Below are 12,723 nucleotides of genomic sequence, written 5' to 3' on the forward strand. Positions count from 1 at the left end.
GTGCCCTGAACAGCCATGGACACTGGTCCATTTCTCCCTGAGACTTGCCCCCAGTCAGAGGAATTCCCATATTCCTTCCACTCCTGCCTTTACACTAATCCCATGTGCTAGAATATATTCGTGTTCAAAAATATTTATGGCCTGGGGCACCTGGGTGGCTCGGTTGGTTCAGCGTCTGACTTCAGCTTAGGTCATGATCTCACGGTTCATGGGTTCGGGCCCCGCTTTGAGCTCTGTGCTGACAGCTAGCTCAGAGCCTGAAGCCTGCTTCAGATTCTGTGTCTCCCTCTCTCTCTGACCCTCCCCTGCTCGTGCTGTCTCTATCTCTCTCTCAAAAATAAATAAAACGTTAAAAAAATTTTTTTTTCTAATATATTTGTGGCCTGTCCCTAAGGGAGGCTTTACCATGTGACTGCTTTGGTCAAAGCAAAATGTGAACGTGACATATGGCATTTTCCATAAGAGACAAAGCAGGGTTCACCATATCCTTTTCACTTACTGTGATAACTAGTGATATTTTAGCAGAAGCTCGTCAGCCTGAATCCCAGAGTAAAGACACCAGGAGCAGGGAGCTATAGCTGATTGAAATGTTCACATAACATGAGCGAGAAATAAACCATTGATGATATAAGTTTCTCGGATTCAGGTGTTGTTTGCTGCAGCAAAATCTATCCTAAACTGATTTGTAAAAAATTCCCAGTAACCAAGGTAACCCGAACAGATTTCTAAACCTTGCAAACCCGAAGAGTCTCAACAAACACAATGCCATAGCAAGCCACACGTCAGTGCACTAACCTCACAGCGTGTGCTTTTGACCTTTCTGGGATGGAATTACATTCATTGCCTGATGCAGATTTAGTGACGTTCCAATGCTAGTGTCTCTTTCCAATTCTGCACCTCTGGTCTGCCTCTTATATAGGTACCCAACCTGAACATTAGGACAAAGAACTGTCTGGGTAAAACTCTAACATCTGCCTTTTCTCTCTATGGGGTTTCAATCTTTTATAATGATGTTCTCCACTCCCAAATTTTATTACAAAAATTTTCCGGTGTATAGAACGAGGGAAGAATTTTCAGAGGGAACATCCATCTATTTACCACTTAGATTCTACATTTACCATTTTGCTTTATTTGCTTGGTTACATATCTGTCCACCAATCCATCAGCCCATCAGTCTATCCATCTACCTTGTTTTTGGATGTGTTTTAAAGTAAGCTTCAGACTCATGATGACATGATGATGTCTTATCCTTTGGCATTTAGTCTTTTTCCTTTTAATTCTGGATTTTAAAAAATTGCTTTTTAACCTTGAGGTGGTCTTAGCTATTTCCTCTGCTTGCTGAAACTTACACACACTCACCTTTTAACAGTCACGAATGCAGTGTGTTTGTCCGCATTACGTAAACCCTGGGTGCCCACACTTTCTTAATTTCACTCTTTAATTTTTCTCTCTATTACTTCCTCTCTTATCTCTTCACTCACCACAACTTTTCATTTGCCCTCCCTTCTCTCTTTCAGCTCCCCGGCAGATAATTTTTAAACTAAACAACAGCTGAACAATATCCCCACTGTTCCATGTGTCTGAGTATGCACGGCACGTCCACACTTGCCCAGAACAGAAGGAAAACACAATTTCTTCCATTTTATTTCTTTGCATCAAAAGTGATTAAATCTGTCTGCATGACCTTTATACATCAGACCATTGGGCTATTTTAAAAGTCTATTTAATAGAGTAAGTCAAGCTGCATTCCCTTGGTAGAAGGAATCTTTACCACCAAACACTGTGGTAAATGCCAAGGGAACAATGCATCTTTTGTAGGACGAGGAAAAGAGAGACACTGCCATCTTACAATCACTGAATTGTTTAAATTATTTTATGGCAATTCATGCTAGATACATATTTGCATTGTTGTACAAGTATTTTCTTAGTTGGGTTAAAGATGGCTTTTTGAAGGCAACCCTGCTCTTGCAAGGCAGACTTAGAAAGCCCCGTTATATGCTCCAGTACATTTAATTTTATTACCCTGGCCAGTAGTGTTTCAATTTTTTAATAAAAGGCTATCAGCAAGGAGGTAAAAGACTGCAAACAATCTCCAGCAACTCGGACACTGCTCTATTTTATGGACTAACAGCTATAATAAAGCTTTCAGTAAAAAATCTTAAGCAGCACTTTCCTTTTTGGTAAGAATCAATTTTGCAAGTCTTTTTTTTTTTTTTCAGCCTTATCTAAGATTATAAAGCTGAGTTGGCTATTTTTAAGTGAAGGGGGGAAGAAAAGAAAAAAAAAAGGAAAATTTTCCTGATAAAATATTATGAGAAGAAAATGAAGAGAAACTATCCAGAATTATATTAGCAATCCCTAGTTTTAAAAGTCAGGATTCTTGGAGCTCAGTAGGTTAAGTGTCTGACTTCAGCTCAGGTCATGATCTCACCATTTGTGAGGTCCAGCCCCACATCGGACTCTGCACTAACAGTGAGAGGCCTGCTTCGGATTCTCTTTTTCTCCCTTTCTCTCTGCCCCTCCCCCATTTGCATGCACTCTCAAAATAAATAAATAAACTTTTAAAAAAGATGTCAGAGTTTTTGTAAATAAGCTCTTTCTTGCTTTGATGTTTGAGAGTTGAATGGTGAATTCATTCATTCCTTTATTCATCACCTGTTGATTACCTATACCATGCAAGGCACTCAATTAAGCACTAAGAATATAAAGAAAAGAGACTGTGCCCTGTCCTCAGGAAGTTTATAGTTCAGTGGGGGAGATAGGCATGTGGGCCAGTGGTTATATTATGGTTGTGTCTGAGGTGCTATGACAGAGTAGCAAATGTGGAACTGTGGATTCAGGTCTGGGAAGCCTACTATAACCTGAAGAGGGTGAGAATGGTCAGAAAGTCTTCCTGGAGGCATCTAAAAGGACAAGTGGGGGTTAGCTGATTGGAGAAGAAAGGAATAAGAGTTAAAACTCTTCCTGTTGTAAGCAATAAACAACCCAATGCAAACTGGCTTAACCAAACAAAGAATAGGGGTGCCTGGGTGGCTCAGTCGGTTAAACATCTGACTTCAGCTCAGGTTATAATCTCATGGTCTGTGAGTTCAAGGCTGTGTCAGGCTCTATGTTGACAGTTCAGTGCCTGGAGCCTGCTTTGGATTCTGTGTCTCCCTCTCTCCTGCCCCTACCCCGCTTGTGCTCTATCTCCATCTCTCTCTCTCTCTCTCTCTCTCTCTCTCTCTCTCCCTCTCTGAAAAAATAAATAAGCATTAAAAAAAAGAAAGAAAGAAAAGAACATATTGGCTTATGTACCTGAAAGGGCCAGGGGATTTGGGCTTTGGGTATAGCAGAATCCAGGGCCTAGTACGGTGTTGTTAGAACTGCCATTGATGGTCTAGCCAATAGCATCTCCCTTCTTCCTTGCTAATATTACCCCAAATTTATTCATTCTTTTTACTCCTGTGTCCTTCAGGAGTGGCTGGACTCAGCTAATTATATTTGTAATGATCCTATTTCCAAATACAGTCACATTCTGAAGTACTGGGACTTAGGACTTCAACATATGAATTTGAGTCGAGGGGGACACACAGTTCAATCCACTACACCCTGTCTTTCTTTCCTCCCTGTCTCGGATCTCCTGCTGGTACCTCCCACTGGCTGGGATCCTGGTTGAAGTGAACCATAAAATCAGCCTCCTAAGGCACAGAACGGGATGAGAGAGGTGTACACCTGAGGGGAAAAGAGGGAATTTCCAGCAGACTCTGTGTTGCCTTCATTCTTGGGAAGGATCTTTTCACATGGCAACCAACAACTCTAGACTTACTTGGTTCTCAGCTCCTGTTATCTTAAAAAGAGTGGCAGCAACCCTCTACCTCCCAGTTTCCATAGTGGTTGTCTTAAAGTAGTTGACTGGTTCTGTTTCATTTACAAGAGACTTTCAGTAGGTCCAAAAGACAGATATCTGGTGTTCAACCCAGTTGCCTTCTTATCAAGCCTTCTCCCTCAGCACCTAGGATGTTCTTTCCCTTGTGGTTTACTGGCTATCTATCTGTCTCTTAGGGACTGCATTCACTGGCATGTAATGAAAAGTCGAGAACAATGGTAATAAACCAAAGCATTTAGTTCCCCTTACATGTCAAGATGTTCAGAGTAGTTCAGGCCTCAGCTGGTGCAGAGAGTTAAGGAAGTCATCAATGGCCCAGGCTTCTTCTAACCTCCTGATCCACCATCCTCAGCCTGTGGCTTTTGACCTCATGGTTGAAAAGTGCTGCTCCACTTCCAGCCACACGTCTGTGTTCCAGACCAAAAGAAGTAGAAGGAAACTTCACGGAAGAAGGGCAGCAGAAATTAAGAAAGCAGAACTTTTTCAGGAAGCCATAGGACATGTTCATTTCTATCTCACAGGGCAGAACCATGTCATGACTGTCCCTCCCTTGCTACATGGGAGAATGGAAAATACTGTTGTTGTTGTTGTTGTTGTTTTCAACTGTGGGCTGATTGTCAATCAGGTTTCTGTTAATAAGGATGGAATAGAGAGTGGCTTGGGTGGACAAGTGGCAGGGTCAGCCAAACTGGCCAACGGCACCTGCATGCTTGGCTTCCACATTGCAAGATGGTACCCAGACTGAAGTAGTGGTATTGTGAAGGTTCAAGTGGACTGAGGGAAAACAGTAAGTACAGTTACTCAGAATCAAGGTCCAGATTTAAATAAAACCCTTCTGTGACAATTCCAAAAGCATGTAGTAAGCCTCCTACTATGTGCACTATCTTTCATTAGTCCCTGCCATCAGAAAATGTGCTTGTCCAAAGATGACTGGAGGAGGGGCAGCTGGGTGTCTTAGTCAGTAAACTGTCTGACTTCGGCTTGGGCATGATCTCACAGTTCGTGGATTCGAGTGCCATGTCAGCCTCTGTGCCGACAGTTTAGAGCCTGGAGCCTGCTTCAGATTCTGTGTTTCCCTCAATCTCTGCCTCTCCTCTCCTTGCACTCTGTCTCTCTCTCAAAAATAAACAAACATTTAAAAAATTAAAAACAAAAAACAAAATAAAGATGACTGGAGAAATGTCTTCAGAATTCTTTACATCACCCCAAGTTATTGTTTGTTGATGTACTTATAAACTTTATAAAGGACTCATGCATATTTCATCTAACACAAAAAATCAATTAACCTCTCTTCTTTTGTCCTACTCAGACATGTGGACAAAGAGTATAATTTAATTCTCTCTTCTCTCTTTTCCCTTTAGAGAAAAAGAACCAAGTTCATTGCCTGTGATTTTCTGACCGAGTGGCTATACAAGTAAGTTTTGCGTGTGTTTGAATATTCAGTGACCCTAAGGATTCAGTAGTGTTCATTTGCAAGCAGAATAGCAACAACTGACTTGAATTTTTGCTTATTGTTTTCTTGTCAATCAAACATATGGCATCGTTACCAGTCAAAATCCAAAGAGGACAGGGGAGTCTTTCACAGAATTCTTCTCCATTCCATTTGTGGAGCAGTGGCTGAAGCATCAGTAAGTACCAACACAGGACCTAAAATAATTTATTCCTATTTTAAGATTGTGTTAATGATAGTTTTCTCCAGTCCAGCTAACTCATGTAATCCATCCAGGACTCCAGGTCAGTTATATTTGCGACTCTTGTCTCTAGCTATTTTCAGTCCAGGCTAAGAACATCCTATCCATGTAGTGATTATTCTAGAAGCACTTCAGAAATACAGTAGAAAATTTAAAAATTCTTATCCTAAGTAATTCATCTCTCTATTCTCTCCTCACTCTTTCTCCCTGTCCCCTCTCAAGGTTATTATGTCTCAAGAAATAGGACTAAACTTTTCTAAATATTAATTTTACTTATATAGATCAATTTTACATTTAAAACATTAGAACATAACATAAACTTTAAATTCTCTTTGATCATCATTCCAATCTGAGTTCTTCTTTCTTCACAAAAGTAATCAGTTTATAGTCCTTCCAGAGCTCTTAAAATTGGTTAACTGTATAAAATTAGATTATATCATATAAAATTAATTGTACTGATTGCTGTGAGTGATTTCTCATCAATGTAATGATGATGATGGCAAGTAACATTTATTGAGTGCTTGTATCATTGTTCATTGTAGCATTTAACACTAATGAACTAACTTGATCCTGATAACAATGCCATTACTAGCCTTATTTTCCAGATGAGGAATTGTATGCGTTATTTTGCAACTTTTGTTTGATTTCAAATACATGCTTTTGAGATCTAGCCTTGCTGATTCAATCACATCTAATTCCTGCCTTTGATGGTGTTATAGTATATTTCTAGATTTCCATATAATAGCGTCTCTAGATTGGCATAATTCACCCATTCATACAATAAGTACTTGCTGAGTACTGCGATGTGCCAAACATCATTCTAGGTGCTGGAGGTAAAACGCCTTCCTTGCCTTTATGGAATTTATATCTTAGTGGGGGATGACAGACAATGAGCAAGGAAGTGCTATAGGGAAAAAGAAAGCAGAGATGGGGGAATACAGAATATTAAAGGGGCTTAATTTTGCATAGGGTGGTCAGGAAGGATCTCACTTGAAAGATGACATTTAAGCAGTTGTCCACTATTTTAGGTCATAGGTGGAAGAAAGTTCAGTTTAGAGAAAATTATGTGTATTTAACTTCTTGCTTTGAAATGTTTTCATGCCAACCCTTTGTGAGAACAATGTAAGGAAACCAAGGCATTAGAAAATTAAGCAAAGCTTGTGAAATCCCCTATTAAATGGAATGAAAGACCTTAAATTAGACCTTTAGCCCTTGAATATCACTTTTTTCCTTAGATATGCCCTTCTTGAGAATAGTTGAAAAGATTCTTGACTGACTTTCTTAACTTGGAGAATTAAATATACTCCAGGTTTGTTTGTTTTTTAAGATTTTTTTAAAAGTAATCTCTGCACCCAACATAGGACTTGAACTCACAACCCTGAAACGAAGAGTCATATGCTGCACCAACTGAGCCAGCCAGGCACCCCATTATCAGCTTTTCGAAAATCAGGTGTGCCTGGGTGGCTCAGTTGGCCAAGCATCTGACTTCATCTCAGGTCATGATCTCATGGCTTGTGGGTTCCAGCCCTGTGTCGAGCTCTGTGCTGACAGATCCAGAGCCTAGAGTCCGCTTCAGATTCTGTCTCCCTGTCTCTCTGCCCCTCCCCTGCTTGTGCTCTCTCTCTCCTTCAAAAATAATAAACATTAAAAAAATAAAATAAAAATCTGAGACTAGCTACACAGTGAAAGGAGAATGAATGATAATTGGAAAACCCTGGTTTTTTTTAGCTTCCAACCTGTGCCTAATTTTGCCCACTACGAAAATGGAAGGCCCATAATGTATTGAGTATAAATGATTAATAAATAGAAGATTTGCGTATATTTTTCTAAGACAAGGTTCTTTCAATATCATTCTCCAAGTTATTGCTTTGCCTTGAAAATGAAACATTTTCCTACTTCTAATAGCCAATGAAAAAGAATGTGAAAGATATGAGAACTTCTCTAAGCATCCTCTCAAATCCCTTGTCATTTATTATAAAAATATCTTATGGGGCGCCTGGATGGCTCAGTCAGTTAAGTGTCTGACTTTGGCTCAGGTCATCATCTCATGGTTTGTGGGTTTGAGCCCCATATCAGGCTCTGTGCTGATAGCTCAGAGCCTGGAGCCTGCTTCAGAGTCTGTGTCTCCTCTCTCTGCTCCTCCTTCACTCACATTCTGTCTATCTCTCTCTCTCTCTCTCTCTCAAAAATGAAGATTAAAAATTTTTTAAATGTATCTTAATTTAAAATGGATGCTAACTTCCTCTGGCAACTCATATAAATACCCTGAGAAGTAGCAAAAGTGACCATTTGACTTTAACACCACAAGAACAGAAATGCAAGAGCTTTCTCCCTAACTGGCATTTGTATTTTCTATTTCTAAAACCTTTCAAAGAGATGCCAAGAAGCATGATAAAACTTTAAATTATATTAATCTACTTTGATGCAATAAGTATTTTATTGAACACCTACCAAGTACAATGCACGGAGCCTGGTATTATGGAATAAATAGAGATGAATAAAATATGGCTTGGCTTTGGTAGTAAGAGAGACATATTTACAATTAACTATAGTTTCTGTAGTGGGTGTTATAATACAGATGCTAAAGCACTAAAGGGAAGTGGGGAAGCACAAGACTGTTCACAGACCCTCCTGACAGGCCTGGAGCCAACCCAGGGCACTGGCCAAGCTGGTTGGTGTCCAGATTTGGTCGTGAGAGGAAAGGACTCAGGTCGTATATCCTTCTCAAAGATACCAGAAGAGTCAGAGAGATAAGTAAGAACCAATGTTCTTAAAGAGAACAAGAGCAGGAGCTGGAAACAACGTCTAATCTAGGTTTTATGAAACTTAGCAGTATCGACATTTAGCACCAGATAATTATTATCTGATGTTAGGCTGGCCTGTGCATTGTGGAATGTTCAGCAGCTTCTATGGCCTCCACCCACTAGATGCCAATAGCACCTCCCTAAAGCCATCACCATCAAGAATTTCTCCAGACACTAGCAAATATCAGGGGCATGAGGGATCAAGCAGAGTGGAGAGACAATATAACCTTGGGTTGAGAACCTCTGACCCAGTCCAGTGTTTTTCTACCCTGTCTGCACCTTAATGTCATCTGGGGGGGCAGAGGGGGGTTGTTGCCTGGCTTCCCCCAAGACCTATCAAATCAGACCTCTTAATTCAGGGAATGGCCTGTGTATTGGTTTGTTTGTTTGTTTGTATGTTTGTTTGTTTGTAATAACTTCCTGGGTGATTCTAATATACAGCCAGAGTTTAGCCCTCACCCATAGAGCAGAAGAAATGCTTTGTTTACATAAATAATTATGTTATACTATTAATAAAAAGTATACTTTAGGTAGTAAATAGTATAATTTCACCATTCCTCTGCTAAGCACTTTTATACGTTATTATCTCATTTAATCTTAGTGACAACATTAAGATGTAGGTCCTAAAGTTTAAAGGAGCTGGGAAGTTGTAAGTGAAGTAAGGTAGGACTTAGGTAAATATGGGGATTGTTGAGGGCAAAATAAATGGGTGTTTTGAGTAGGGCTTAAGGGCACAGATTGGAGGAAGATGAATTTTGAGGGAAGACTTTGTCAAAGTTTTCTAAAGGAAGCAAAATATAAACTACTACTTCCAGCAGTTCTGGGCTGAGGTTAAGAGCATGAGTTCTGGGGACAGACAAACCAGTGCTCAATTCTCTACTCTACCAGCTTACTAGCCATATGACCTGGGTAAGTGTTTTTAGCTTCTATTACCATATAACAAATTACCCCAACACTCAGTGGCCTGAAACAATAAACACTTATAATCCACAGTGTCTGTGGATCAGGAATTGAGGTACAGCTCAGCTGGGTGGTTCTGGTTCAAGGTCTTTCACAGGCTACTGACAAGACATCGCAGGGGCTATAGTCTTCTGAAGACATGACTGAGCCTACAGGAGCCACTTTCAAGTTGGCTTACCCACACGGTGGCAGCTGAAGGCCTCCATTTTTCTCCACATGGGCTTTCCATGCACTGCTTGAGTGTCCTCACCACGTGGTAACTGGCCTCTTTCAGGGTGAGAGACTCAAGACCGAGAAGGAAGCTGCAGTGCCTTTTGTGACCCAACTTGGGAAGCCAAACACCTGCACTTCCACCACATTCTATTCATTAGAAGTGAGTCACTCAGTCCAGCTCAAGTACCACATTCAAAGGGAGTGTGATTAGGCTCCACCTTTTGAAAGAAGAAGTATCAAACCACATGAGGACATATTTTAAACTTGTTTTTTAACCTTTATTCATTTTTGAGAGACAGAGAGAAACAGAGCGCAAGCAGGGGTGGGGCAGAGAGAGAAGGAGACACAGAATCTGAAGCAAGCTCCAGGCTCTGAGATGTCAGCACAGAGCCCGACATGGGGCTCGAACTCAAGAACTATGAGATTATGACCTGAGCGGAAGTCGGATGCTTAACTAACTGAGCCAACCAGGTGCCCCATATGCAGACGTATTTTTAAATCACCACTTCAGGTCACTCTCTAGGTCTCCATCTCCTCATTAATGAAATGTGATGATTATGGAGATGCAGCGAAATGATACACCTACAAATGAAATCATGAACAGGCCTAGTCCGGAGTAACATGTGCCTTTCTAGTGGCTACTGTTGCCATCAGAGGACACTGTGGACTTAGGACGAGAGATACAGCAGAAAAGGGTACTCAATGTCAAAGTCAGGAAGGTGGGAGGAGGCAGGACTTGCTCCAGGCACAGGAAACCAGCATAGCTGACTCATAGAGCATGCCGAGATACAGGGGTGGGATAGGAGATAAGGCTGGAAGGGAGTCGGGGTGGATTTTGTTTTTCCGTAAAACCTTGAAGTTTGGGCATTATTCCATAAGCGCAAGAGAGTATTAAAAGATTTTGAGCAGAGGCATACTGTGAGCAGGCTGCTTTGGCAAGATAACTCCCAAGAGTTCTGGGACCACCTGATTACATCCCTAAGGTCTTGAACTGGGACAACAGGAATGGAAGAAGGGCCCTGGGATGGGTCCAGTGAATGGATGAATTTGGGAGTGAAGAAATGTGCCTGAAAAGGTGAGATTTGCTGGGCAGATGGAGGCCCAAGATAGAACCAAAGAGTCCTGGCTGGAAAATCAGGCTCAGAGGTAAAGATGAGGATTTCTGTCTTGGGCATATGGAGATTGAGGCACCTCTAGTACATCTCTATTGGAAACACTGGCCTGAAACTCAGAAATGGCGTCTGTAGAGAAACATTGATTTTGGAATCAATTGTATTTTCCCATGTCAAAATACAGACTGAGCCACAATGGGCTACAGCTGAACTTTGGAGTGCCCCAGACTTGGTTCCAGGTGTTCAGTGAAGGAGGCACATACTCTGAGTCATGTGGTTGGCATTGGTAACCACGGCTTGTCTTGTCTGCAAAGCAAATCATTGTTTCCATTTAGGTTTTATGTTGAGTTGTTCAGTGGGGAGGGAGTAGGGATACTAGTTTTCTATTGCTGCTATAACAAATTACCACAAATTTTTAGCCAATGCAAAAGTTATTATCTTACAGTTCTGGAAATCCGAAGCCTGACATGGGTATCCCTGGGCTAAAATCAAGGTGTGGGCAGGGCTCCATTCTTTCCTGTAGGAAAATGTGTTCTTTCTAAGGGAGAACACATATTCTTGCCTTTTGCAACTTCCAGAGGCTGCTGCTACCTCCATCTTCAGAGCCCGCAACATGGTATATCTCTGATCCTTTCTCCTTAGTCACATCTCTCTTACTGTCTTTTGCCTCCCTTTTTAACTGTTAAGTACTTCTGTGATTACATTGGCTCACCATGATAATTCAGAATATTCTCCCCATCTCAAGGCCTTTAATTTAATCAATTCTGCAAAATGTACCATTGTAACATAATGTAGGTTATAGGAATTATGATCCTTTCATGTTTGGGTGCCATTTTTCCGCCTACCTCAAAGAGTAATGGAGAATATGGGAAAATTGGAATTTCCTCACTAGTAGAGATCACCTACATTTTCTTGGGGAATCACTGATATTTTGAAATGGTATTATGGGTTTTGCCAAAATGATACATGCTTAGAGAAAAAAATAAAAGTAAAATGAAAAAGGTACAAATCCCCTAAGAGCCTGCCTCTCAGATGTAACTATTGTTGACATTTTAGTGAACTTCTTTTCAGAGACTTCTCTGTGTATATACACAGGTATAAGAAGCTGTATGTCTTCCTCTGAGACCAGAACTACAAGTGAGAGGAAATTTGGGGTGAAGGGAAAAAACTGAGCAAGTTGACTGTGGGTCCTGTCATTCTGATTGTTCATGTAGGTGTAGAGGCATCTGCTGGGAGGGAGGCCCAGGCAGGTTCTGGAGGCTTGTAGGGGAGGGAAGGGGGTGTGCAGCAGCTGCTATGGTGAAATTGGTAGGGAATCAACTAGGGATAAATAGGGATGGCCCAGCTGATGGCCTGAATTTGTGGTGCATATAAACAGCCTGCTTACGTGATTATCGCCAGTTACCCTCTGCAACCCTGGAAAGGGGGTGGAGAAAACAGATGGTTGGGTAAAATCAGGGCTAAAGACTAGCAAAGCTAATGTTAAGTGAAAAGTCTAGACTGGGCCTAGGGGGTCTTTTTTTTTTTTATATAGTTTATTGTCAAGTTGGTTTCCATATAACACCCAGTGCTCATCCCCACAAGTGCCCTCCTCCATGCCCATCACCCCCCTTCCCCTCCCCCCCACCCCATCAGCCCTCAGTTTGTTCTCAGCATCCACAAGTCTCTCATGGTTTGCCTCCATCCCTCTCCCCCACTATTTTTCCCCTTCTTCTCCCCCATGGTCCTTCCTTAAGTTCCTCCTAATCCTCCTATACGTGCAAACATATGGTATCTCTCCTCTGCCTGACGTCTTTCGCTCAACATAATACCCTCCAGTTCCATCCATGTTGCTACACATGGCCAGATTTCATTCTTTCTCATTGCCATGTAGTATTCCATGGTATAGATAAACCACATCTTCTTGATCCATTCGTCCGTTGATGGACACTTAGGCTCTTTCCATGTTTTGGCTATTGTTGAGAGTGCTGCTATGAACATTGGGGTACATGTGCCCCTATGCATCAGCATTCCTGTATCCCTTGGGTAAATTCCTAGGAGTGCTATTGCTGGGTCCTAGGGGAGTTCTATTGTTA

The 12,723-nt window shown here is 41.4% G+C and overlaps 1 protein-coding gene across 2 annotated transcripts in view; it reads left to right on the forward strand.

Moving 5' to 3' along the window:
* Nucleotides 1-12,723, forward strand: part of IQCK (IQ motif containing K) — a 126,255-nt gene that overhangs the window by 25,598 nt on the left and 87,934 nt on the right. For both annotated transcript variants that reach the window (XM_039255879.1, XM_039255880.1), the window contains exons 5-6: nucleotides 5,230-5,282; nucleotides 5,419-5,496. In XM_039255879.1, the coding sequence (XP_039111810.1) occupies nucleotides 5,230-5,282; nucleotides 5,419-5,496 (131 nt within the window). The remainder of the gene's footprint in view (nucleotides 1-5,229; nucleotides 5,283-5,418; nucleotides 5,497-12,723) is intronic.

The sequence above is a fragment of the Hyaena hyaena genome, unplaced genomic scaffold (assembly GCF_003009895.1).
Source record: "Hyaena hyaena isolate Hyena2069 unplaced genomic scaffold, ASM300989v1 scaffold_550, whole genome shotgun sequence".
Taxonomy (NCBI): domain Eukaryota; kingdom Metazoa; phylum Chordata; class Mammalia; order Carnivora; family Hyaenidae; genus Hyaena; species Hyaena hyaena.